General features: G+C 37.1%; 1 protein-coding gene across 20 annotated transcripts in view; it reads left to right on the plus strand.

Annotated features, from left to right (window-relative positions):
• The first annotated feature begins 18,062 nt into the window (after positions 1-18,062).
• The window catches only part of elna (elastin a), a 60,179-nt gene continuing 54,162 nt past the window's right edge, over positions 18,063-24,079 (plus strand). For 15 of the 20 annotated variants that reach the window (XM_058418248.1, XM_058418253.1, XM_058418257.1 and 12 more), the window contains exon 1: positions 18,064-18,386. In XM_058418248.1, the coding sequence (XP_058274231.1) occupies positions 18,311-18,386 (76 nt within the window). In that variant the 5' untranslated portion in view covers positions 18,064-18,310. Of the gene's footprint in view, positions 18,387-24,079 lie in introns of all 20 variants that reach the window. The other 5 variants (XM_058418252.1, XM_058418265.1, XM_058418264.1 and 2 more) reach the window with 2 other exon arrangements.

Below are 24,079 nucleotides of genomic sequence, written 5' to 3' on the forward strand. Positions count from 1 at the left end.
TATGATACAATACAACGTAATTACAATTCATAAGGCGACAATTCAGTATTTGATGTTATGATGTGAGACGATTTCATTTAGTGGCATCCATCTGATATGTGAGCAGCTTGGTTCAGAAACTGGGGTTGGTATTCAGCTTGTATTCAGGTTCAGCTTGTTTACACATATGTTTAAAAATCTGAATTGCTTTTTACACTCTACTTGTCCTTTTTCTATATATTTTCTTAATCAACAATAATTCTAATCATTTATTTATAATCAGTTATATTTGATCATTTATTTATGACTGTTGCCTCGAATCATTTTATGTATTCTTATTAAACATTGCAGTGATCCACATCATTAGATTGTTGCAACCCTACTAGAAACCTAACTGGGTTTTAAAAATAATAATTAATAAATAAATAGATAGATAAATAAATAAATTAATAATAATAATAATAATAATAATAATAATAATAAAAATAAACTACTGTAATGTTAGTATGAAGGTTAAATTAGCTAGTGCACTAATACAAACTAAGAGAAATTATTATTCATCTAACAGTGTTTCTAATGTAGCTCATTGAGTTTGTCACTGGCCAATATTTCAGCTCTGAGATGTAGTGTTCAGTCCTGGCACGGCACATAAAGTATATAACTTGAGTCCGTCAAGAATCTTCATTTTCTGTCGACATGCTTGAAGACTATGAACTGGACTTTTTTATGCGTGGTTTCCATGTTTCAAATCATGTTTCTGTCATCCAGGCTTAATTATTAATATACATTGCTACTTAATCCCCCTAATAAAAAGAAACTCATCCTTTAGTATAAATGTGCATTGCACCACTGAGTGCATTAAGTCTACCTTTTGTGACATTTATTAAGGAGTAGTGTTTTTCTATCTCTTTCTGATTGAGGGACTTACTTGTCCAACTACAAATAAATCTGAAACAATCTGATTCTCCCAGACAAGTGAATTGTTCGTTCCTAAAAAGCTTTAAATATAATCCTAGCAAATCTTAGTTCGCTATTTTCCAGTGCAATTTTCTGAAATATTCTGAAACCTGACTGTGACTGTAATTATGTGAATACATACAGGGTACAAGTGGAACGAAGAATCCTTTGTTAGACATAGTACATGAAGTACATAAATGTCATCTGCATTTTTTTTATTTGCCAGCATTCATTAGCATGGGCATTAATCATGCTAGATGGTGTGAGTAAGTCTGTGACTGTGTATATGTGCTGCCCTATGGATGGATTTAGGTTCCATCTGGAGTGTATTCATATCTCATGTCCCCTATTCCTCAGATCCACCATACTCTTGATCCAGACAAGAATAAAATAGTTACTGAAGATGAATACCAATGAATGAATGAATGAATGAATGAATTAATATGGTCTAGCAGCAAAGGGTCTGGGGAAACAACAGGATCTGGAAAATACAGGAAACTAAAAGTAGCCATGTGATAATGCAGTGAACTAAGCACTGAGGTAAATGAAACCTTTATACTCAAGTAAAACAGAAGTATCAAAAGGTTGATATCTCCAAGAGTGATACCTGAAAAAGCTATATCGTTCTGGGAAGCCTTTTATCAGCTGCAACCACCATTTAAGCAAACAGTGGACCTGGCATGTAACTTCAGTAACAGCCAAGGAATGGTCTCCGTGTGGAATGGGGATTTTCCCCTTGAATGGGAAAGTTAAAGACCCTTGGTGGGAAATTAGGTAGTGAAGTGCTTTACACACACACACACATGTATAGAAGGAAAATGGGGACATATGACATATTTACTACTTTTGGGGACACTGCTTTCCTGTGAATGATGAGTGATTACAGAACAATAAACACTGATGTGTGCTACTGGAAAGCCACAGGAAACACTATCACTCAGGATTTTTCAATCACACACACACACACACACACAAATCAGAGTTTGCAGATATTTCAGAACTTATTCTCCACATTGGGGATCATTTCAGTACACAAAGCAAATAAGATTGTTGGGTGACATAATACTGATCATATCAACTGTTTTGCTCATTTTCATAAAACTATAAAAATATAGTCAACACTCACATTTTGCTTGCTTTACTATCTTTCAGCTGACTTGATTGACACTTGACATAACTATTAATACAACTAATTACTTCCATGTATGCACTTTAAGTCTAACAGTAAGTTTAACCTCAGTAACAACAAAAATATTTCAGTTACGGTTTTCCTCATATGGGACCATGTAAGGGATCATTTCCATTTGGTTCCCAACTTGATATATAAACATGCCCTCAAAAAAGGGGGAACACACAATGGGAGGAAAACCCTGCAATGTAAATAATGCTTGCCTAGCAAGTGACTAAGCAGGCCTTGGGGACTTTCTTTCACACTTAACACTAATGCACTTCCTCCCATTGCTATTCATCAGACTTCTCATATATTGCTGCAGATTTGTAGATGATATCTCTTCCATGTTGCTTAAAGCAAATTCTCTTCAATGCTTTTGAAGTCTGAGTCTAAACCAATGGGGTGTGTACAGCTTGTCAACTGTTAGTGTTTGTTGCTAATGAGATCCATCAATATTGTAAATGAGAAGCAGTTGTGGGACATAAACCGTTAAATGGGTTAATTGATCATTTCTGTGGAGTCTTGATATTAACCTTTCGCACGTGTCTTGTTTCTGATGTGTGGTGCTGATGATTGGGAACAAATTGTTCTGAGAAAATCAAATACAGCTTTCGCACACAACAGCCGACTCCGTTTGCATGCTACCAGGGTGAAAGTACTAAATGTGTCAGTGCTCTCATAATGCACTCTTCAAGCTATGAGTTATTGTTTCTTATCTTAAGATTTTTATCTGATAATCATGTGTGATTGCACGTTAACACATCTAGACGCTGTGCTACGTCTGATAGGTCTTTGAATACAATAAAAGCAAAAGGTTTGCTGCAGTATAATCTGCTGATTGCATATATATACAGAAATGTTGGATAAAAAAAGTAGGCAAATAAATGTGAGAAAACGAAAACACTATTGGATTACATTTGTAACAATTAGGGTTGCAATCAGGAATTACTGAAATGGGAGCATGGATGCCAAAAGCTTTACCTCTGTTATTATTATCATCATTAGAGTTGTGACTGAGAACATATGTCTAGAATTAAGGACTAAATATCCATGGTTGCTTGGCTTTAATTGCATCGATAAACAAAATAACTGCTCCATTGAAAACAATTAAACAACAATTGTGCCATAAATATATGGACTAGTGTAAATGCTCTGGCCTTTCTTTCCTCTGATAAACATTTCCAAAGAAGCTGATGAAGTAGGCTAGATATCATTATTCCTTTGCAACAAGATAAGTTGAATCAGCATCTTTTTTTCGCTCAATAACTTCCATTTAATCAGAGATGAAGAGGCCTTCTGAGCATTTTTCTTCGGAGAAAAATAAGACATATTCAGGAGGTTATTAATCTGGCTTTCTCTAATATATATTGGCAGGGTAATGTATTGATGTGAACTACCAATGATTCCACTAAATAGTCAGCTTTATAAAAAATATTTAGTGATGTTCACTGTAAAACTTTGTTGTGTAACACAGGCTAGGAATTTGGACTCCACATTAAAATGATAAATGTTGTTATTCAATTCATTTGTATGGTGGTTTTAACAATGGACATTGTCTCAAAGAAGCTTTACAGATTATGAAATAATGTCCTTTATACAATTGTATATAGTCAAGTGGAATTGTGTAACCAAGAGCTTTTGAGCTATGTATAACTATAAGCATCAGCCTGATTTCTGAATTCACATAAAATCCTACCTGCCAAAGCCATCAGATGTTCAATGATGGACACTTAAGCACAAGACTGACCGCAGCAAATGGTCTTCAAGTGGTACTATTTACAGCAGGCCCATACATGATGTGCTGTTTAGCCTACATAATACCATAATGTATTTTTCTCAGCTTGCACTAATGGTCCTAAGTAATTATTTCCATGCATCAATAAAATGACTTTATATTATGAGGTTATGTTAAAATAATGTCAGTTCCTTAGTTCATCAACACTATAGTGGTCTAATGCAATGCCACTGTGTGCCTCTGTATCTGTACAGAGTTGAGTTTTGTTTTTATTCATCTGCATTTGAATGAAATATAAACTATATAACTATATTCCTAGAAACACTGGAAAAAGATGTAGCAATCCCAGCATTGTAAGTTATGCAGTTTTATGTTACACATATCTGCTTATGAAACTATGTAATGAATTTATATGGGATTACTTCCCAAAATACAAACAAACTAGTAGCTTAATTTAAATCACTGGACGTCTGACCAGCACAAACACAAATCCTACACCAAAACCAGCAATGTTCAAAGAATTTATATTATAAAGGATTATGCAAGATGAAGCCACACTCATATATGTATGTATACATGTGTCTGTTACAAAGTGGTTAAGAGTATTGAGTATTATAGGGTTTAGACTATAGGGACCACATAGTGTTACTGTTAGCTGAAAGATGCCTATAATTTCAACAAATTAGACCAATGCAGCACTTAGTGTCAGAACTAGAGAGGGATACAAATGGAAAACAGCATTCATACTTTATTTGATAATGCAATATGACTTGATAAATGCCCCAGCCATTTGCTTGTCTTTTAGCATTGATGCTTTGGAAGACAAATTCATAATCGCCTGCATGATTATTACTCATGCATCTTGGAACGTGCCAATGGTGTCAGACAGAGATGTCTACAAAAAAAATCTCTGCTAATTTCCAATCTCTGCAGGATGCTTCACCAGCCACGAGCAAATCAATATTTCACCACTGTAAAGAGTTAAAACATTTTCAGTGTTTTGCTAACTTTTATAGTTTTATCCATTTTGCTTCTCTAACCTTTTAAGGAAAGGAGGCTCTGTCACCTCCTCATCACCACAGCCCCAATGTCCCACACATCCCAATCCTACTTTTATCACTCAGGTCAATGAATCTGCGGTAGAAGAAAAAGCAGCTCTGTCCTAGAGACAAGGCAATCTTGAAAGCTTATTTGTCCTGGAAACTGACCCTACTGAATGAAACTATGATATACAGTCCCTTCTGAAGGTATTAAAACTGCAAGGCCGAGACTTTTTTTTTTGCTGTACACTAAAGCCGTTTGGGTTTGAGATCAAAAGACAGAAATACATGCTAAGTTGGGTTAAGGTGTGATGACTGACTTGGCAAGTCTAAAACCTTCCACTTTAAAGTCCTTTGTTGTTGGCAGCATGTTTTAGGTCATTATCTTGCTGCATGATGAAGTTCCTCCCAATTAGACTGGATTCTCTGTAAATTGGCAGATAAAATGTTTCTGTAGACTTCTGAATTCATTCTGCTCATACCATCATGAGTTACATCATCAATAAAGATTAGTGAGCCTGTTCTAGAAGCAGCCATGCAAACCCAAGCCATGACACTACCTCCACCCTGATTGAACGATGAGCTCGTATTCTTTGGCTCATGAACAGATCCTCTCTTTCTACACACTTTGGCCTTTTCATCACTTTAGTAAAGGTTAATCCTCGGTTCCAGAACATTCGTGGCTCATCTCTGTATTATATCTGAATTTCTTTGTGAGTTCCAATCTGGATTCTTGTTGCTACTGAATGGATGCAATGATGCAAAAGATGCGATGTTTCTAGTATCTAGTATCTAAATTTAGATGTACATGTCAAGTAATAAAAGCTGAAATTTTAATCTATGGTTGGAAAAAGCCTCTTAGGCTAGCTGACAAGACCAGTGTACCTCTGAGTTAGGGGACAAACCTACATATATTTATAGCCTTTTATTATTTTTTTTAACCAACATATTAATATTCTTATTATGGCCAAGTGTACATGACCAGTAGTTGATTAATAATTTGCAGGTTCTTACTGTTTGCAAGCCAGATGTATTCATTGTCTCCTAAAACACATGCACCTACACTGCTAGCTTGAGCCAGATTTTGGGTTAGCCTTATGATGTCATATGCAAGGTCTATAATATTTAATACAGAATGGTTTTAAAAACTTGGTATTCATTTGTTGCTCCAAAGCTTTATCCCTGAGCAGCTCACCTACAGTTCAATACCAAGCTCTATATTAAAGTTTACACTAAAATACTTTTATTACAAGAATTGTATTGCTAGCTCTTATACTCTTGAAGCTTTCCCCATCCCACATGTCCCCAGCTTTCCCCTGTGCTCTTTGTTTGACTGCTAACCACAACTGAACATATTCAATTTTCACAGTTGGGTTTCTCTTCTTTTTCTGGAACATTATATCAGTGTTAACAGTGTGCTATTACACTAAATTGGTGTATACGTAACGTGTTTTGACTGATTTGTTTCATTCAGTCTTAGCTTGCTACCTTCTGTGTCAAGCATTAGTCATAGAAATGTTTGCAGACACTACAAAACAATATTGCTAGTGTGACCGAAGCTGGTCACATTACGGCACTGTGTTTTTCTAACCATAAAACACTTGCTTCTACACCCTGGACACTGTTATTAGAGTAATTGGTTTTACAATGCCACAAAATTGTCCACTTATGTTGGCTTGCGTTTAATGACTGTCTCTAGGGAGATTGCTTTGGCCTGTTTGGGGGATTCTCTTCATTAGCTGTAGTTATTTAGAATTCCATATCATTTTATGCCTCATAGTTGGGATTTCAGAGTCTGTGTTTCTGTGAACAGGCCAACGGAAACATTGGCTTGATTAGGCCTCCATGTTTTCATACCATTGTAATGCTGGTCTGAAGAGAAAATGTTGGATTTCTAGACAGACATGTAACACAATGCTGGCACCGGATATTGTACAGTTGGCCAAGGGCTCTGCAAACTCTTGCCCCTTCCCTTTTTTGTACAGTGGACCAGAAGAAAAGGGAATAGGCCATAAAGGACTCTGACAATGTACCTTTACAATATGAAAACCACAAGCCACTGCAGAGACCTAAGAGAAAGATTCTGGATTTTTAGCCTGGCACTATTTTCAAAAACTCTTCAAGCAACTAAATGACATCACAAAAATGATCATTCACCATAAAATTGAATCATGCTAATGTAAGATTTTGCCATGTCCCAACTTCGCAAAACTAAATCTTAAACCAGCATGCCAATATCTTATTACGTTTAAGTCAGCCAAACAAGCAACCTCACCCTTTCCTGCGGTAATGATAAGTAAAAATCCTGTTCCCTTCAAAAAAAGGCCCCTTGTTCCCATTATCTAAAGACTGAGTGAGCATTGTGCTTCAGGCTTCCTCTACAGTTCCCCCCTGCTCACTACATTATATTGCATTATGTCATCAGAACAGCTCTAGTGAGGGTTATGCAGCCTTTACATTTGGGAACAACTTGAGGCCAGTAGGTTCATTTTCTTGGTGATTGATTAGGTCTTTAATTGGTTCCTGAGGTGGTTCCTGTGACCCATTCTACCCCAATTGTTCAAGCAGGCAGCTTGTTGGCAAGTATCACCTTTGGAGAGGGACCCACCCTGAGTTGGCGTGGGTAAAGTATGAGATTGAGCCAGCTTATCTGAAGTAGAGGAATTGATCTGTCTTTTTCCTCCCAAATGAGAGGTAACAAAACTCCACTATTCTGTATGTCACACACGGGCAGCAGACTTTGGGTAAACACACACCATGACAACTTTTATGGACATTGGTTGCTATTGTGTGCTACATAAGCTGGACCCACCTAATCCTGAAACAAGAATGAATATTAGAACTGAAGGTTTTATGAACTTAAATAAAGGCAGCTCTGAAAAGTATCTCAATCATGGGAGCTCTGGAATATATGGAATTCTAAGAATCAAAATGCTTTTGAGGCTTGTTGCACCTCATTCTTTAACAATATTCAATGTGAAAACACGGTGCAGGCAGCCAAATAGTGTTTTATTTGGTTAACGGCATTAATTCCTTCTTTGTCACCACCAGTGTGAAGTCTTCTGGTATACATTTCGAACACAGCCCCATCTGAAACATGTCCTCTAATCAGCTGCAGACACACTGAGATAAGTTAAGCCTCTTTCTTCATGCACAATGTTACTCACTCTGAAACCAAATGCCACAAAGCCACAGCTGCCAAGAGCCTGTTCTCTCTTTTTAGCAGTCCAACATGTCTGGTATGTTTGAAGAACCCTGAGAAAAGCGACAGATAAATCCAAGAGCATTCCTCCAACATTCTAGTATTATTATACTTTTTTTTATGACACTGATGTCATTTCTCTTGCTTTGCCAAGCATTGTAGCTGTAAATTCAACCTTGCATATGATGGGAGTTCAGTGAACATTAGGGTGGGGTGAACAAGTATAAGTTAAGTGATGGGGAAGAAAGATTGAGCATTTTTGCGTATGAACAATGTTCAAAGGTTTGTACCATTTGAGAGAATGATTATGTACTTCTTTGGAAAGGAAAGGTAGTGCCTTCTGGATGAACAGCACCATTTGATTATTATAATCAATCTTTAAAACAGCGTTATTTAAATTGTACAGGCAACTTTGATCTGTCCTCTCATTTGGAAATGAGCAATGAGTATTTGGAATAAAGAGCTTTGAAAATGAAAGTGTATTGTAGTTCAAGCCAACATGGTCCTGTGTGGTACAGCTGGAAGCTGTAAGTGGTTAGGGTAAAATGTGGCTTACTATATCATTAAAAAACACTGGCAACTGGACTTGCTTTCTTGTTCCTGAGACAAATTTTCTCAACAGATTACAAGCTGGACAAATACATGTAGTATCACCAGATAACAATGTGGAACAAAATTCCAAGAACATGTAAGAGGTTTCTTTGTAATTCAATGGACTTTTTTTGTGGTAATGATTAGGGGAGAAAATTATTCTGCTTGTGTGGCTAGACTAAAGTTAGATTAGATTCGAATTACGTTAAGTATAACTTAACACTGTTGTGGACAGTATCAAGTTGACTTGGTGACAAGAGTGTTAGGAAATAAGAACTTTCAGGACATATGAATATCTGTTATGTTCCTTGTTATTGAACTCTGTAGTTGGACCCAGTGCATTTTGGCATTTGCTTTTACAGTCATGGAGTTTTTGCAGATATATGTGTCACCCATTGACTGACACTGATTTTCCCTTTTTATTATATGCAACAAAATAAAAGGTTAATTTTTATTTTCTTCAGCATGGCTGTAGGGAAGTACCCCTTCAATCAAAACAGCATTAGCAAGGTCAGGCACTTATGTTGGGTGAGGAGATGTAGCGTGCAGTCACCATTCCAGTTTGTCCAAAATGTGTTCTGTGAAGTTCTTCCAGTCCAACCTTGGCAAACCATGGACCTCATTTTTGCACAGAGGCATTGGCCTGTTGGAGCAGGTTTTGGTCTTTTAATTCCATTGACAAAAAAAAAAAAATGTAATGCTACACCTTTGAACATCCTATACTATTGTGTGCTTCCAACTTCGTGACAACAGTTTGAGAAAGGCTCACATATAAGTGGTCAGGTGTTCACAAAAAGTTCAGCCATATTTTGTGTCTGTCTTGTAAGATAATGTTTAACTTCAGTCTGTAAATGATCATTAACTACTATAGAGGCCACATGGCCAAAAAACCATTATGGGCTCTAATATGTATATCTATCACACAAATGTTTACTTAATTTCTACACAAAATGTAACACTTTCATAAATGGTATAAATTCCACATATAAATTTGTACTCACAACTGTATTACATTTGTGTCACAAGCAACAGATAGGTCATTGTTCACTTTTGGTTCTGTCTGCATGTCCTCACAGCTTGGACATAGTGCTAGCTGTATTCACTCTTGCTCGAGAGCTCAAATTGTAGAAGACGTGCCACATCTGGTGGCCTGGCCTGCTGTCTCTACCGCATTTTGGAAGCCGCCCAGGACTTTGGCACTGTGCTGAAGTGACAGTGGGGCTGTGTTGACATTCCAGCCTGAGGGAGCACCATCTGCACTTCTCCTGGCTACAGAACCTAAGTAAGAAAACATGCTCGACTATAAGGAATGCATGAGCATATCTCGTTTGTCTAGTGTCATCAGCTTATATGCATCCTGAGTTTTGTATGAATCTTTATCATCTATGCTGATTCAAATAGTACTTTGTATTAAAAGCCATATCGTGTTTTTTTGTGAAAATCTGTGATGTAAATAGTTAGAGAAGCGGTCACCAAGGAAGGAACTACTGGTATTTCAGCCCTTGGCTAACCTCGTCCTTTCCTATTTCACCTAGCACTCATCCAGCAATCCTCCTTTCTTAGAGGGTTCCTGACCTCAGGAGGCTTTTCTGGTGACTAACAGTCTAGCCGTTTGGTAGCAAGACCACATAAACTGCTTCTGCTTTTTCTGAGTGTCTTATCAAATACAGATTCTATTTTCAGGTCCTCATGAAAGGGGATTGCAGATATTCGAGCTACAAATAGTCAAGAGGATCTGACCATATCAGTGCAATACTGAAGGACCAAATAGACCTTCAACAGCATATTTGTCGAAACGTATAAGTAGACCCTATTATTTATTCATGGCTAAAACACAGAACATGAAAGACTATTAACAAATCATTTCATTATTAGTGACCACCTACTGAATTTTTATTTAACATTTATGATTCTATTTTTGTGTATGAGCTTAATGTCAAAATGTCAAATTAGTCTAAATGAGGTGGAAAATTATGTTTAAAACTGATTTTATTTTTATACAAAACTGCCAACTTATGATATGTGCTCTAAAATTAGTCTAACCATGCATATTCATGCTATTTTAAAGTAAGAGGGGGAAAAATATTATTGTGTCTGAAATAATTATAAACAGGGTCATGGTGAATCCAGTCCAACAGAGTTACCCTAGAAGGGATGTCAGTCTATCTTCACAAGGCACCGTAAGCACAGTAATTCATACTTAGGGGTAGTGTAGCATCTAGCATGTTTCTGGGAGGTGCTTGGTCATTAGAGAACCAAGAAGAAATGCAAGAAGAACATGTAAAACTCCATAAAGTTAATGTAGCAACCTGAGCACAGGAACCAAGGAGTTGTGAGGCAACAAACACTTACAGTAAATAGACCTTGGTTTTAAAACTAGTTTTAACTAGCTTTAAATGTGTAACAGAGACCAGGACCGAGGTTTGACATCATGTTTCTGAAAAAACAAAAAAATTACAAGATAAACCTCACAGGCTACAGCATATACCCAATTAAGATTTGTATAGAATCTTATACAGAACATAGACATGGAAATACACAAGGCACTATGGAAAGGAAATGGCTGAGCAAAAACACATGACGGGTCCAATGCTGCATGCCAACTGAATGAGAGAGTTTTATAAAGAATCCTTGATTAGCTGGGGAACAAGCTGCAGGTGTTAGTATTCCAGCAAGATAGACTGTGAGGTCTGGGCTGCAGAGGGAGCTTTTACTTACCCACATCATAATTCTATTTCACCACTGACAGCTTCTTAGAAAAATAAGCATTGGCTGAAGCTTAGTTGGGGCTCCCTGCCGCTAGGAAAGAATGGCTCCTACTCCTACCTCAGAGGTGTCCACGTCCGCAACGATTGCCAGGGATGGATCTGACTTATAGAGACTGTTGCTATGGCGAGTTGTTTGGCTGAAGTGATTTTATCTTTGGCATCAGGTGACCAGGTGTGGTTGGTCTAGAGCCCTCTTGAGGAGAGAGGTGAGGAAGTCTGTAATCTGTACTTCTCAAATGGTCTTGGTACATGGCCACAAACAGCACTCGCAGCAGCTTCTATCTTTCCACGTGTGACATGTGAGGACAACACATAACATAAAGAGAGGATATTTGATGCTGGTATTTCTGTCTTGATGTAATGTCTGTGCATCTTGGGAATTTACCAATATATCATCAGTGCAAGCTGCTACATACATTAATGTGAAGTGCAGTGTGACATTATCCAGACAATGCAGCCTTACAAGATCCTTGTCAATTTCGGCAGCTACAGAGACAGCAGTCTTCAACTTGTCTTCCTTTTAGATTCACACATGCTTGCACGCACTCTTCACGTTGGATTTGATGAAAACTCTGGCTTCATCCAACTGTTCCAGTGCAGCTAGCACCAAGGAGAGGGGATAATGGAAATTCTTGTTCATTGGTTCCTGTGTAATCAATGTACATTCTTAGTCCTCTGTCCTTTTTTCCATGAAGGGGAAAATGGAAGATGCTGGGGATAAGAAAAGCTCAGTGAAGCCCCTGGCAGCAGGTCAACAACACAGTTTCAGGGTCGATTCAGGGAAGGAGTTTGGTGGCAACTTGCTTGCTAATAATTTCTGCCAGATGAAGATTCTATGGTTTCATTCCTTTATCTGCTATTATTTCTATGGAGATGCTACCCATGGTGCATTTCTTACCCAGGTTATTCTATGATTGTGTCTTTTAAATCATGGCAGACTTAGAAATACAGAATGTGCAGATGAGTCAGTAACAAACAATAAAAGAATTTGTAGATGAGAAAGTCCTAATGGGACCTTTAAAGTAAGGATTTAGAACTGAACCGACCCAGAGTCGAGTGTTCCACTATCCAGAGCCTGAACCCCTAATGGAAAAGAGCATGGTTTCTTTCAGGCCTGACTAGATGTTCTGACAGAGCTTACAGGTATCAGTACTTCTAGTAGAGTCACAAGCCCTCCTCAGGGGAAAGCAATCTGTCTACTTCCATGACAGCTGTGGTTTAGGGAGGTCTCCTTGTGAACATGGCTTAGTACTAGAAATAATCAAATATTCTTGGTCCCATGGAAAGGAAATTATGCCATGGAGGCACATAAGAGTGCTGTGCTGACAGACTGAATAAGATTGTTTTATAAAGACTCATGATTAGCTAGAGAACAAGTTGCAGGTGTTAGTAATGCAGTAATGTAGAGTGTTGGGTATACATTGCTAAGGGTGGAGGCTGCTGATGCTGTATGGAGATTGTTGGAACTGTGGAAGTCATCCCAATCTCTGTCATGTTTGTTTCACTTGATATAATGTCAAGTCAGAGTTTTGAGACAATTCTTTCCAGTTGGTAAAGAATTTAGTCTGAAGTTTCATTTTGCAATTCCAAAATCCATACATAAAAAAAATGGTTTTATGCATTTTGTCATCATTTATAAATCATTAGAATTTCCATGGTCTTCAGTAAACCTAGAATGTTATCTGAATGTATAACCATTTTGATCATACTTGAACCATTTTTATAAAAAAATAAAAAATAAAAAAAATAAAAATAAAATCCAATTTTAAAGGCATCTAAAAGTTAGTATCATTGTGGTCTGGTTCTGTGTAAGTTAATGTAAATAAATGACTTGACTATATTATAAGATCAATGTGGGCAAAACGATGCCAAGGAAAACCACTGAGAGACCAAGCAAATTATTTTTCTTTGAACCGGGAAGTAGAACAGCTGTTGTTTCTGGAGTAGCATGTTACAGGAGGCTCTGTCATTCCATGTGTCTTGTTGCTCTGGGCTACAGTTCTCTCCAGCTTATTACAGCCTTCAGCATATCAGCCATGTCATACTTCTAATCTATTATGCTTATGGAGTAGTCTTGATTAAAATTGCGTTTAATAGTATAATGTCGTCCTTTTAAATACAATGTAAAGACACTGCCAAACATGTAAGTGCACCTGGTTTAATTTTTAATGATGCAGCAGCGTAACCTATTGTCTTTGACCGTAAATTGTCTCTAATTGCAAGAAATTGAGCAATTACCAAAACCACTGTCTGTTCATTAACGCATTAAACAAAACATTTAACAAAGATATTCAAGATAACTTCATAATTGTGGCCATCTCAATAAACTCAAATGAGTTCATTGTAATATCGTTGGAAAGCGAATGTAACTGTTCGCCATCCAAAAATATGTATCCACACTTTTACAACTGAATGTTGAATGCTTTTACAACACAGCTATTTGACAAATGCAGGCCTGCGTAATGTTCACAGACTCACTGAATACATAAACAGGCCCAGTCTCCTGGCACACAACATGATGCTGAAAGAACAAGCACCAGACATGAGCTAAAATAGAGAAACGGACAAAAAAAAGTGTGTAGCACTTTCACCTTTAAAAAAATGCACTCGGTGTCCTAACATTGACTCATTAAGGAAAAGTTGTTATTCTTGAACTAAACACTGGAATAATGCCACTGGATAGGATGTGGTGTAATGTCTAAAAAAGAGTTCATAATGTGCTCCATGTTGGCTAAGAATTTACTTTAAGCAAATCGAGAACACCTCTGTTCATGTCCTCTGGGCTTCTCTGGGTTGTTACCTACATTTTTCACCTTTCCTTGAGGATATTTTCAGGAAATATCACACACACATTAGCCTCTGATGCAAGTCATTCCTACCTATATTTAACTTTGCAGTAATGATTTAATAAAAAGTTTAGGAATTTAGAATTGCTTAAGCTCTAATGATGATATATTAACCAAAGAGAACATTAGACTCAATCAGTTACAGTCAATCAAATCATTATGAAAGCCACTATCACTCATGTCTTGAAGCACTCCTCCATCTGGAAATGATCAGAAGACTCGCAACGTCAGCAGCTCAAAGAATTATTTGGAGGTAAATAATGTTACTGTTTCGAATCAGAATTCTGTCTTGGATATCTTGCCTGTATGCATGCCACCATGTGTCATGGAATGAAAGAGTAATGACCTAGTTGAATCCCCAACCATAATCTCACATAATACACTTACTTCAGTGTGACACATGCAGAGACAGAGATGATGGTGACAAGGTCAGCAGCAATGAGGTGTGAGGAGAAGATATAGAGTGCACTCTGAGCTGATTGAACACTGTGCAGGTGTTGGGTTGATTTTATTAAATTCTTTTCATTGTTTTAAAAGCATGATGACAGATAAATGGTGATGATAAATGTTGGCTGGATGGCACCATAGAATGATGGCACCATAAAATGGCTTGGATCTGCTTAGAGGTGAATCATCACAAAAGGCATTTTCATGGTGACCTGCTTCCAGTTTCTAATACATAATGTGGATTGCACAGGACATTTCACAGTGTTTCATCTGTCAACTAGACAGTTCCTGTGAGCATCCAAAAGTCTGCATGGTCTCAAGATTGATTGAGCTTGAACACTGGATTTTGGAATATGAAAATTATAGATTTTCCCCCATTTTTGTCCGCAATTCCCAAATTAGTCACCTGCAATTCCCATCCACCAGCCATCAAAATCCAATCATACAACTGCTACCAACTGGGTAGCTACCAACTGAATGCTAACATATGCTTCCTTTGAGACAAAAGAATCTAGCCAACCATGCGTTTTTAACAAATGATAAATTCATTTGCTAGCCCACTGGCCAAGTTCAAGTGCCATGTGCTTCCCAGTCCCATTTTTCCATTTCTTAGAAAATGACTATGATAAAAATGGTACCTAATATAATCCAGTTACATATATATCTAATTCGCTGGTTGACTTCATTAAGTTAGACAAAGAGGATATAGTTCGCATCCTGTTTTAACAAAGTTTAATGTAGCATAAAGTCTTTGGACCCTGACCAACATGTCAGTGAATTTATTGGTCACTAGACTCGATGCATTTAAAGAGATATTTAAGTCTGTAAAAAGAACTCGGTCCAGCTAACGATGTGACTGTGCGTTGTCTTAACAGGAGAGTTGGTGCTTGCTTTGCACTGAATTTTACTTTGCTTGATTTCATTAACAGACCATCTGTCATCTGTGCACAATGAAAGTTTTTTCACCATTATATCTAAGCCAATGTGTGTAATGCAGCAGGCAGTGAAATTTGGAATCATGGGTTATAGTTACAACAGTGAGGTGTGTCACACCACCATGTATAACGTTATGTTTAAAACTCATGTTTGGTAAAATCAATAGGTTTCTTTTCTTTTTGTTTTTTTGGACTAAAAACTAATTACCTGTACACAAAATCTGCTTGTCCAAGCCACTTATTTGTCCAGTCCCAAAATGTCACTCAGTAAGTACAGTGATTTATCAGTTGTGTAATGATTGTAAAGAACACAATTGTATAGAATACGCTTGTATGCTTTAGCATTAAAACAAGCTCCATGAGGACATGGTTTGCCAAATCTGGTATGGAAGAACCTTGATCTTAAATCCTACTAATTTGATGGCTGACATCCGTTCCCCACAAATCCCCACAGCCACGCTCCTTCAAAGCCTTCCCAGAAGAGTGAAGGTTATTATAACAGCAAAGGAGGACTCAATTTCAATGGGATGTTCAGAGATGGCATATAGGCATGAATTCTTGTGTGCACAAATCTTTTGTGCAAAAGTGTATGTCTTTTTGATCAAGGAAGATGGTTCAGCTGCTTACAACTGAGTGTTTGCTTGTGTAAACTATATATTATAAATACAGTAATATAATAATATAAATAAACAAATTTGGTTAAAATCTCACAACAGCACTTGGTTCAAATTCTGATAAAATAAAATAAAATATTTCCTTTAATCACATGAAAAACAAACATTAAACTATGCTGGAATGTTCATATGAACTCATAAAACTTTGAGAAAAATTTGATGAACTCAAAGCCTCATATTCCAGTGTTAAAATGCAGATTTCCTATGCATTATGCGTAAAGGTTGGCAGGTCTGTGTTACTCTGTCTGAATTTGGTCCAAATATCACATAATGGCTTGTGTCAGTGTACAAAGTGACAGTTTGGGCCTTGGTTTTGTGGTTTGTGTGTTTGCTTGCAGTTGTAAATGTGGCTGGCAAAATAAACCAAAAGTACAGCCAACACATTTCTCAGCCACATTCCTGCGACTTTCACCACCACTGCTATTTTGCTTTGTGTGTTTATTCCATTTAAAAGTTTCAGCACCCGAGAACACAAGTCAAGTCCTATGAATCGGCCTGTTCTAAACCTTGAACGTGATCCAACAGCATGGTAATTTTTGAAAAATTATATATCTATTACAATATACATTTTAACCAGATGGTAGTAAAAAAAATATGCGGTGTTCTTAAATAGTACACCCCATATTACCAGAGGAAGCAGTTTAGAAATACCTGGCAATGCTGCTTACAGCCGTCTCCAAACTTTTCTGCTCCTCCTAGCGGTGCAGAGTCTCTGTGAAAGGTGTTTTATTATTTGCTATTTTTAAAAAATATATATATTTAGATGACTGCACGTTTGCTAACGTTTCCATTTGTTCACGCTTACTACTTTAAGCTTGAGTATCGACTCTTAAGCAGGAATTAAAACTATGCCCCAGGAAGTAAAATTGGCCTTGTTTCCTCTGAAGCACACATTAAATTCCTTGATGGATCCACCTGTGGTTTAATAAAAAGCCTAATGATAGTGTGATGTAAAGGAATCTGGCATTGAGTCATGACGGAGGTTAACAGTAGCTTTTTCTCTAATATGTGGTTGGAGACATTTGTGAGGGATGAAGGATGACAGTTAACCACTCAGGTGACACTTTGACTGACACCAGGCTTCATCCTCTGATGTGTTAACAAGATCTCTGCTGATTTGTGTCGCTGCTCTGCTCTCTATCACTCCTGCTTCCTTGGAAAGCACTGTTTTCAGTCTTTTTATACTGCTGGGTTTATGTTATGTTATGTGCAAGTTGTTCCATTCATTTATTACACACTTCAGCGTGTCCTGGATATAATTAAGAGAATCATTTCCTGACTGGTTTCTTTCTCTCTGCATTGATGTTTAGTAAAAGAAGCAGCATTTTGCTGTATTATAAATGTTCAGGGATCGATAATTGTGTGTGTGTGTCTGTGTGTGTGTGTGTCTGTGTGTCTGTGTGTGTGTGTGTGTGTGTGCACTACAACTTGAGTAAAGTGTAAACTTGTAGAGAATTGTTGCATTTTATTATACTTTGCTTCTTCTCGCCTAGAAATGATAAGCCGTTTAGAATCCATGCAAATATCTGGCAGAGCATTGAATTCTTTTTTGGATGACAGAGTGGGAAAGAGGGGTCTCTCTCTCTCTCTCTCTGTCTCTCTCTCTCTCTCTCTCTCTCTCTCTCTCTCCATCTCTCTCACCCTTCCTCCCACCCTCTCTCTTCTTCCCTTCCTCTCCATCTCTCTCCCCTTCTCTATCTGGCAGGGCTAGACTTTGTTGGCAGGAGTGACCAGAATAAAAACAGCAACACCAGACACAGGAGAGAGGGAGAAAAAAAAAGCGCAATGATCCATCGAAACGCAGGCTTTGCCCTTTCTTAATTACGTTGCATCCAGTGTCTTTGCATTCCCCCCCGCCTCCCTTCCTTTTTTCCCCCCTTTTCCGAGACGTTTTGTGAAGTGGTAATTAGCTCTAGGAGAATAAAACCAGCTGATTTGGATCGGGCTGGTGCATTTTGGGGCGAGATGGCTAACAGGATGGTTGCGCTGCTGCTTCTCGGCTCGCTGCTTCTCACCCTGCTGCAGCCTTCCCTACAGGGAGGTAGGTGTGCACTTCATTCACCCTGAACAAGGGGTTCTCGCTCTTCTGCACCTGGGGACAGGTGCAGCTTCTTTCTTTCTTTTTTTCTTTGTTTGCACTCTTTCTTTCATTTCAGGAAAAGGAAGGATTTGACATGGTCTGTCAACTGTATGCTGTTGAATTTAAGTATAGTGTCATAAACTAAATTTTATGAGCTTTTCACACAGGAAACTGCAGGATTTAATACTATCTTCAGACTCTCAGAATGCAGATATGATCTTGATTTTTTAGTATATAAATCTGCCAAGCATGTAAGTCTATATCAGTTACCATTGCAGTCAGAATATTAAGGTTTTTCTCTTGTTGTTGTTGTGGTTCTCTCCCTTAACTGATTTTGCTGTCTTCAGCATCTTTAAAGTTTTTCTTTTCTATTAACATACTAGTGTTCTTTTGATAGAATGTATGGTCTACTTTATCATAAGGTTCTAGGAGAACACAAACCATAACAATGACAGATCCTTCATAACATAAGTACATATTTTACCTTTTGAGCATAATAATCTTTAAGCCTGTTTCTTTTTCCAGTACCAATTCCACTGTTATACAGTAACTTTCATTAACTAATATCTACTAGCTTTGGGCTCATTTGTTCAATTTGTATTCAATATACAGATCTTTCCTTTAGTAATTAAAAAATACACTTGTACAAAACATATGTAAAATTTATATTATTACTGGAAAATGCATGATGTCAGCAAACACAACCAAATCCAGTTGTAAATTAAGAGCATTTGGATTTCTTGGACTTGGACTAATAGTGTCCCTTATGTAAGATTTAAGCTGCTATAAGAGGCTGCAGGGTTTGTTAATGTTTAAGGACAGTTTTATGTATGCAGAACTTTGAGGCTACAGCTGGACCGCCATTCCTGTCAGTTACATCACATAAAAGTCAGTAATCAAGCCTCCCAGTAGACATCAAGCACGCAAGAGCTGATTTTTTGACAGGTTTATTAGGCTTTTAATGTTGTTTTGGAGTTCACAGTGCATGCTGTTGCTGAATTAAAACTTTGTACGGAACAGGGCAATGCACAACAGAGAGCTCTCGAAAGCGTTGGCCAAGTTTTTCCCCTTCCCCTCTGTTTTCAGTTCGAACTTGTTTTCATTCTTGGAAGTGAATCATCTCGCTGTTACCCTCAATTAGGAAGCATGTGCGCACAGCCAGAGTTCTTCACAAAGATTTATTTGTTTGTTCAAAACAGTTTCTTTAGCACTCATTCACAAAGGTGTAAACGCGGTCTTTTGCTTGTATTGTGGTGAGCAGACTTAGAGCAAAGAAACAGTTCCTGCTACCCATTTTCCATCGAAAGCCGTCAGTTATACATCTTTAATTTCGTTAGTCTGCTACATTCATTATAATAACTAAGTTAGAGGCCATAAAAAAAAAAAAACCCAAAGCTATTTTCCCGGGATTCCTCTCTCCCAGCCAACTCTGTCTTGCTTTATACTAAAAGTTGAGCTGAAAACGCCTGGCTGTAGGACACCTGCTAAATTTATGTGCCACTACATAAATTGCCCAGATCTTGTCCAAAAACATCAAATTTTGTTTAGTTCGCTTTGTGTCTCTGGCATACTGCATTCCATTCTTACATTCGAAAACCAATAACTCTTGAGTTTTATATATTTGTAGATTAAGAGGTTAAGGGAAGTGTATACGATATACACAGGTTGGAAATTTTGTTGGGAAAAATAGTATATTAAAGCTGGACATCTGGGAATATTGACCATGAACCTTTATCCTAATGTCTAGAATGAAGTGGAATTATTCATATTATAGATCAAATCATCTCCCTGTTTGACTGTTGAAATTAATTCACATTAAACATTAAGTCTGTTTAGAGAGCAAGCACAGGTGGAATGTTTTTATTGGCTAGCGCAAGTCAGCTATATGAGGAATGTGGCAGGAAAGGCGGATAGGGGAATAAAAAGAAGAAGGGTCACCATGCCTTCATCAGATTAGGTCCACCCAATTTGTGTCATTGGTTCCTTGGTTCCCTGTTGAGGGAGTAAGCCATTCCTGATCCCCATCCAAAACTGCATCAATCAGATACATAAACTTTGGACGATGCGATTTAGATAGATAAGTTAGAGATGACAAGAGGAGATGATGGCAATATGCAAACCCTAAAAAAAAATATTTAAAAAATACTAAACCTAATCGTCCCTTTGTTTTCAAAGACGAATTTCAAAAGAAAATTTGATTAATGGAATTCAACAAACACGCTTAGGCCTAAATTAGTTTCGAGTAAACAGATTTTTCATTCTTTTGTCAGTACAGGAAAACATCCCTAAATTCTTTACTAAGGTCACACATGTGTTACAGATGCTGCAGATTGTTGAAAAACTCTGGAGTATTCCTTTAAGCCTAAAGCAAGTTTCCTTTTAGTAACTGAACCATGATGTCACAGGGAAGAGGGGAGTTACCTCATTTTGGTTAAACATACACAAACCAGTATTACAGCAAGAGTGTCTAAAGTGTTGAAGGATTGTGTGGACCTAAACAGTCTGACAGCTCTCTGACCGTAAAAGTCTTTTAAGTGAGTCGTAATTTGTCTCACTCTTTCTGTCCTGACTGCACCTTCAATCGTTTATCACACTGAAAATCGGTCAGGAATGTAATTATAATCCATCATATGGTTTTCAGAAGCAGAAAGTTGTATAAAATATAAGTCCCTCTCTCTCTCATGATGGAAATCTGTACAGTTCCAGCGCAGCTTCAGAGTAGAGCGAAGGAGCCGTAACACTTCACTATAAGGTCCATAAATAGGTAATATATCAATAGTTAAAAGTACGATTAGTCTTTTCAAGAAGGTTAGGTGGGTTCAACATTTGAATGATTTTTTTTTTTTTTCACTCCCTGAGCTCATTCTCCTATTCTTGCCCATATTCATGAAGCTCCACCCCCAATATCTTAGATGAACCCTAATGTGTCTGTAAAATGACTGACAGAAAGCATATCCAAACACATATATAAGCCTTCTGGACTAAAAGTCAGTTTTCCAAATGGGTTTCTCAGCATCTTTAGAAAGCCACAGCAAAATAAAAATAAAAAAATCTATACGTTTTACGTAACTTCCAGGATATTTGTACAAGTAAAGAATAAATAATTGACTGCTGTACCTTTAACTAACAATTTCATAATGATGAATTAATATTCCTTAGAGCAACAGGAAATAATGAATATATGAAGTGTGGTGGAAAACTTCAGTAATAATTCACTTGGGTACAAGTAAAAGTAGTGACCAGAGAATAAGTAAATCTGGTGGAAAAACTACATCGATTTATTTTTTTTTAACATGTCTACTATTGATACAACTAAACTGAAAATGAGCTAGATCTGAGGAATGCATTTTTACATAATTTGGGTATTTAGTTATGTTCATTGATGTAAATAACTGTGTGTGTGATGCTAAAGTGAACACCTCGATTATCAACAATATACAAAGAAAAGTAATATTAGCTGCATTAGCAAGATTTCTAGAAGCAAGAAAAAAAAAAATACAAATTCACACGGGCAAACCCGGCTAGCTCGAGTTTCTTGATGCGGCTGACTACGAATTCGTCCCAATGTTTAGACATTTGCCAGCCATTTTTAAATTGGGCCTTAAAATTATTATTACATTATACATACAATTTGCAGACACCATTGTTTAATTGGCTTAGTTTTCCAGAGTTCAATACATTATTGAGAGTTCTCTGTAATGGTGATTAGAAAATAAATGTAGCCAAATTTAATATTTTATTCCTATAAAAGCTTAAGTAAACATACTATGATTTAATTATACTTTATACTTTATGCTTAATTATACTTTTAAAGTGAAGCAAGTACTCATGTACTGTAATCTTATCATTCTGTTAATATCAGCACTTGCGAAATAAATAAAGATCATTTTCAAAATGTTTTTGGAATCAAATTTTAGGTTAAATTTGTTTTTAATGAATGCTTATATTTGTTCGTTTTAAACTAAACCCTAACAAATGGAATATTCAGAATAAAAAATAAATACACATAAAGTTGAAAATTTCATGTTTTGGTGTAAAAAAAAAAAAAACGCAGTTTATAATTTCATTCTAAATAATCCCTATTCAAAAATCTCAGTTAGGTTTCAACAACTGATTTCATTAAACCAGTCCTTACTGTGTGTTTGAGTGAATCACTCTCTGGAGAAATCATCACATTACTCATAATAATCATGCCGCTAAAATGGATCATATGAAAGTAAAACAGTTTGTTAATTGCAAATTGTGAATTGTTCCAAGATATAACCAAATCATTTGGGTTAACTTCTGTTGGGCATGAAAAGACAATGGAAATGATCTTTATTAATATCGTATGCATCATGATATTGGTCGGTGAACAGAATGAGTCAACAAGATGTTAAATCTTATTTAGTACTAAAGGCTGTAACATACTTTAGCACATGTTTTAACTCATCAAAGTAGTAATATATTGCTTATATTTGTGCATCTTAAAGTAAAGAATTCCCTTCATGATGACAACTGACCAGCTAGGACCAGAGAAAAGTCAAAAGATTTACTGTCTCCTAATAATTTTAAGTTTTTATGAAGGAGTTTTGGCTTCATGCATTAGGCCAGACTTCAGAGAATCCCTAATACATTAATTCTCCTTTTCTCTGACACCAGACTGGCCATAGTTTAAGCAGGTAAAATCATATCCAGATCAAATGTTAAAAAATCCAGATCTGCTGCTCCACGCCCTAAAATCTTCAATCAGATTATCTACTGTGCTGGAATTGAAAACGTGTGCTCTGAGGACTCTTACTGGATTTAATTCTTTAGGAAGTGCTGGCTTTCGAGCTCTGGAGGTTTTTTGGCTGCCTAAGAGAATTAATGTGACACCTCTTGTGTCTCGTGGTGTGTTGGCCGAAGTCAGTGATAAAGGATTTAAGAGTTCTTGCCTTAGTGTCTGTTGTTCCAGGGCAGATATTAACTGTTCAGGCTTTAGGAATCTAGCTGAGAGAAAGGTTATGTGGACAGGATATGGTTCACGGTGTAGTTACTCCTTATTCCTTGTGTCAGGACACCCATTAAAATTTCTGTCCTAAAAAAGACCCAATCCACATCTTTGGAAATTAAGTTTAGATCTTTAAAAACTTGTTCACGTTTTTAACATGTTAACAATGTGAATTGCTCAGAAAAAGCTTAGAATTTGCAGGATATTTGCAGTTTTTTAAGTATTTCACAGTGAACTCATAAAGAATTCACATAAAACTTTATAAGTGAGAGTGATTTCGCCACTAAATCCCACCAGTGAAATCCAGCTAACTCTCACTCCCTTTACTAAAGCCCCTAGCAATACTTTCCTGGTTAGTTGTCACATGAAACAGTAGTTATCTAATCTCTATTTTTTCTTTTGAACCATGTGAATTCCATATCTGCTGGCCTGGGTCGATCTGCAAAAGCTGGTATACTATAAAGTGACCTCAAATCTCAACACCACGCTCCACCGCTCTGCAGGACTGTTGGCTGGAATGCAGAAATGCTACCAGTGATAAGGGGCTTCATTTAGCCACATTACTTTATACTTCCCATTCACAATCAAAGGCTGTTAACAGATTTGACAGCTTATCAGCCATGTCTTTGACACCGTGATATAATAAACCCTGACACACGCAGTACAGAATGGGACACCAGCA

The sequence above is a fragment of the Hemibagrus wyckioides genome, linkage group LG20 (genome assembly GCF_019097595.1).
Source record: "Hemibagrus wyckioides isolate EC202008001 linkage group LG20, SWU_Hwy_1.0, whole genome shotgun sequence".
In the NCBI taxonomy this organism is placed as follows: domain Eukaryota; kingdom Metazoa; phylum Chordata; class Actinopteri; order Siluriformes; family Bagridae; genus Hemibagrus; species Hemibagrus wyckioides.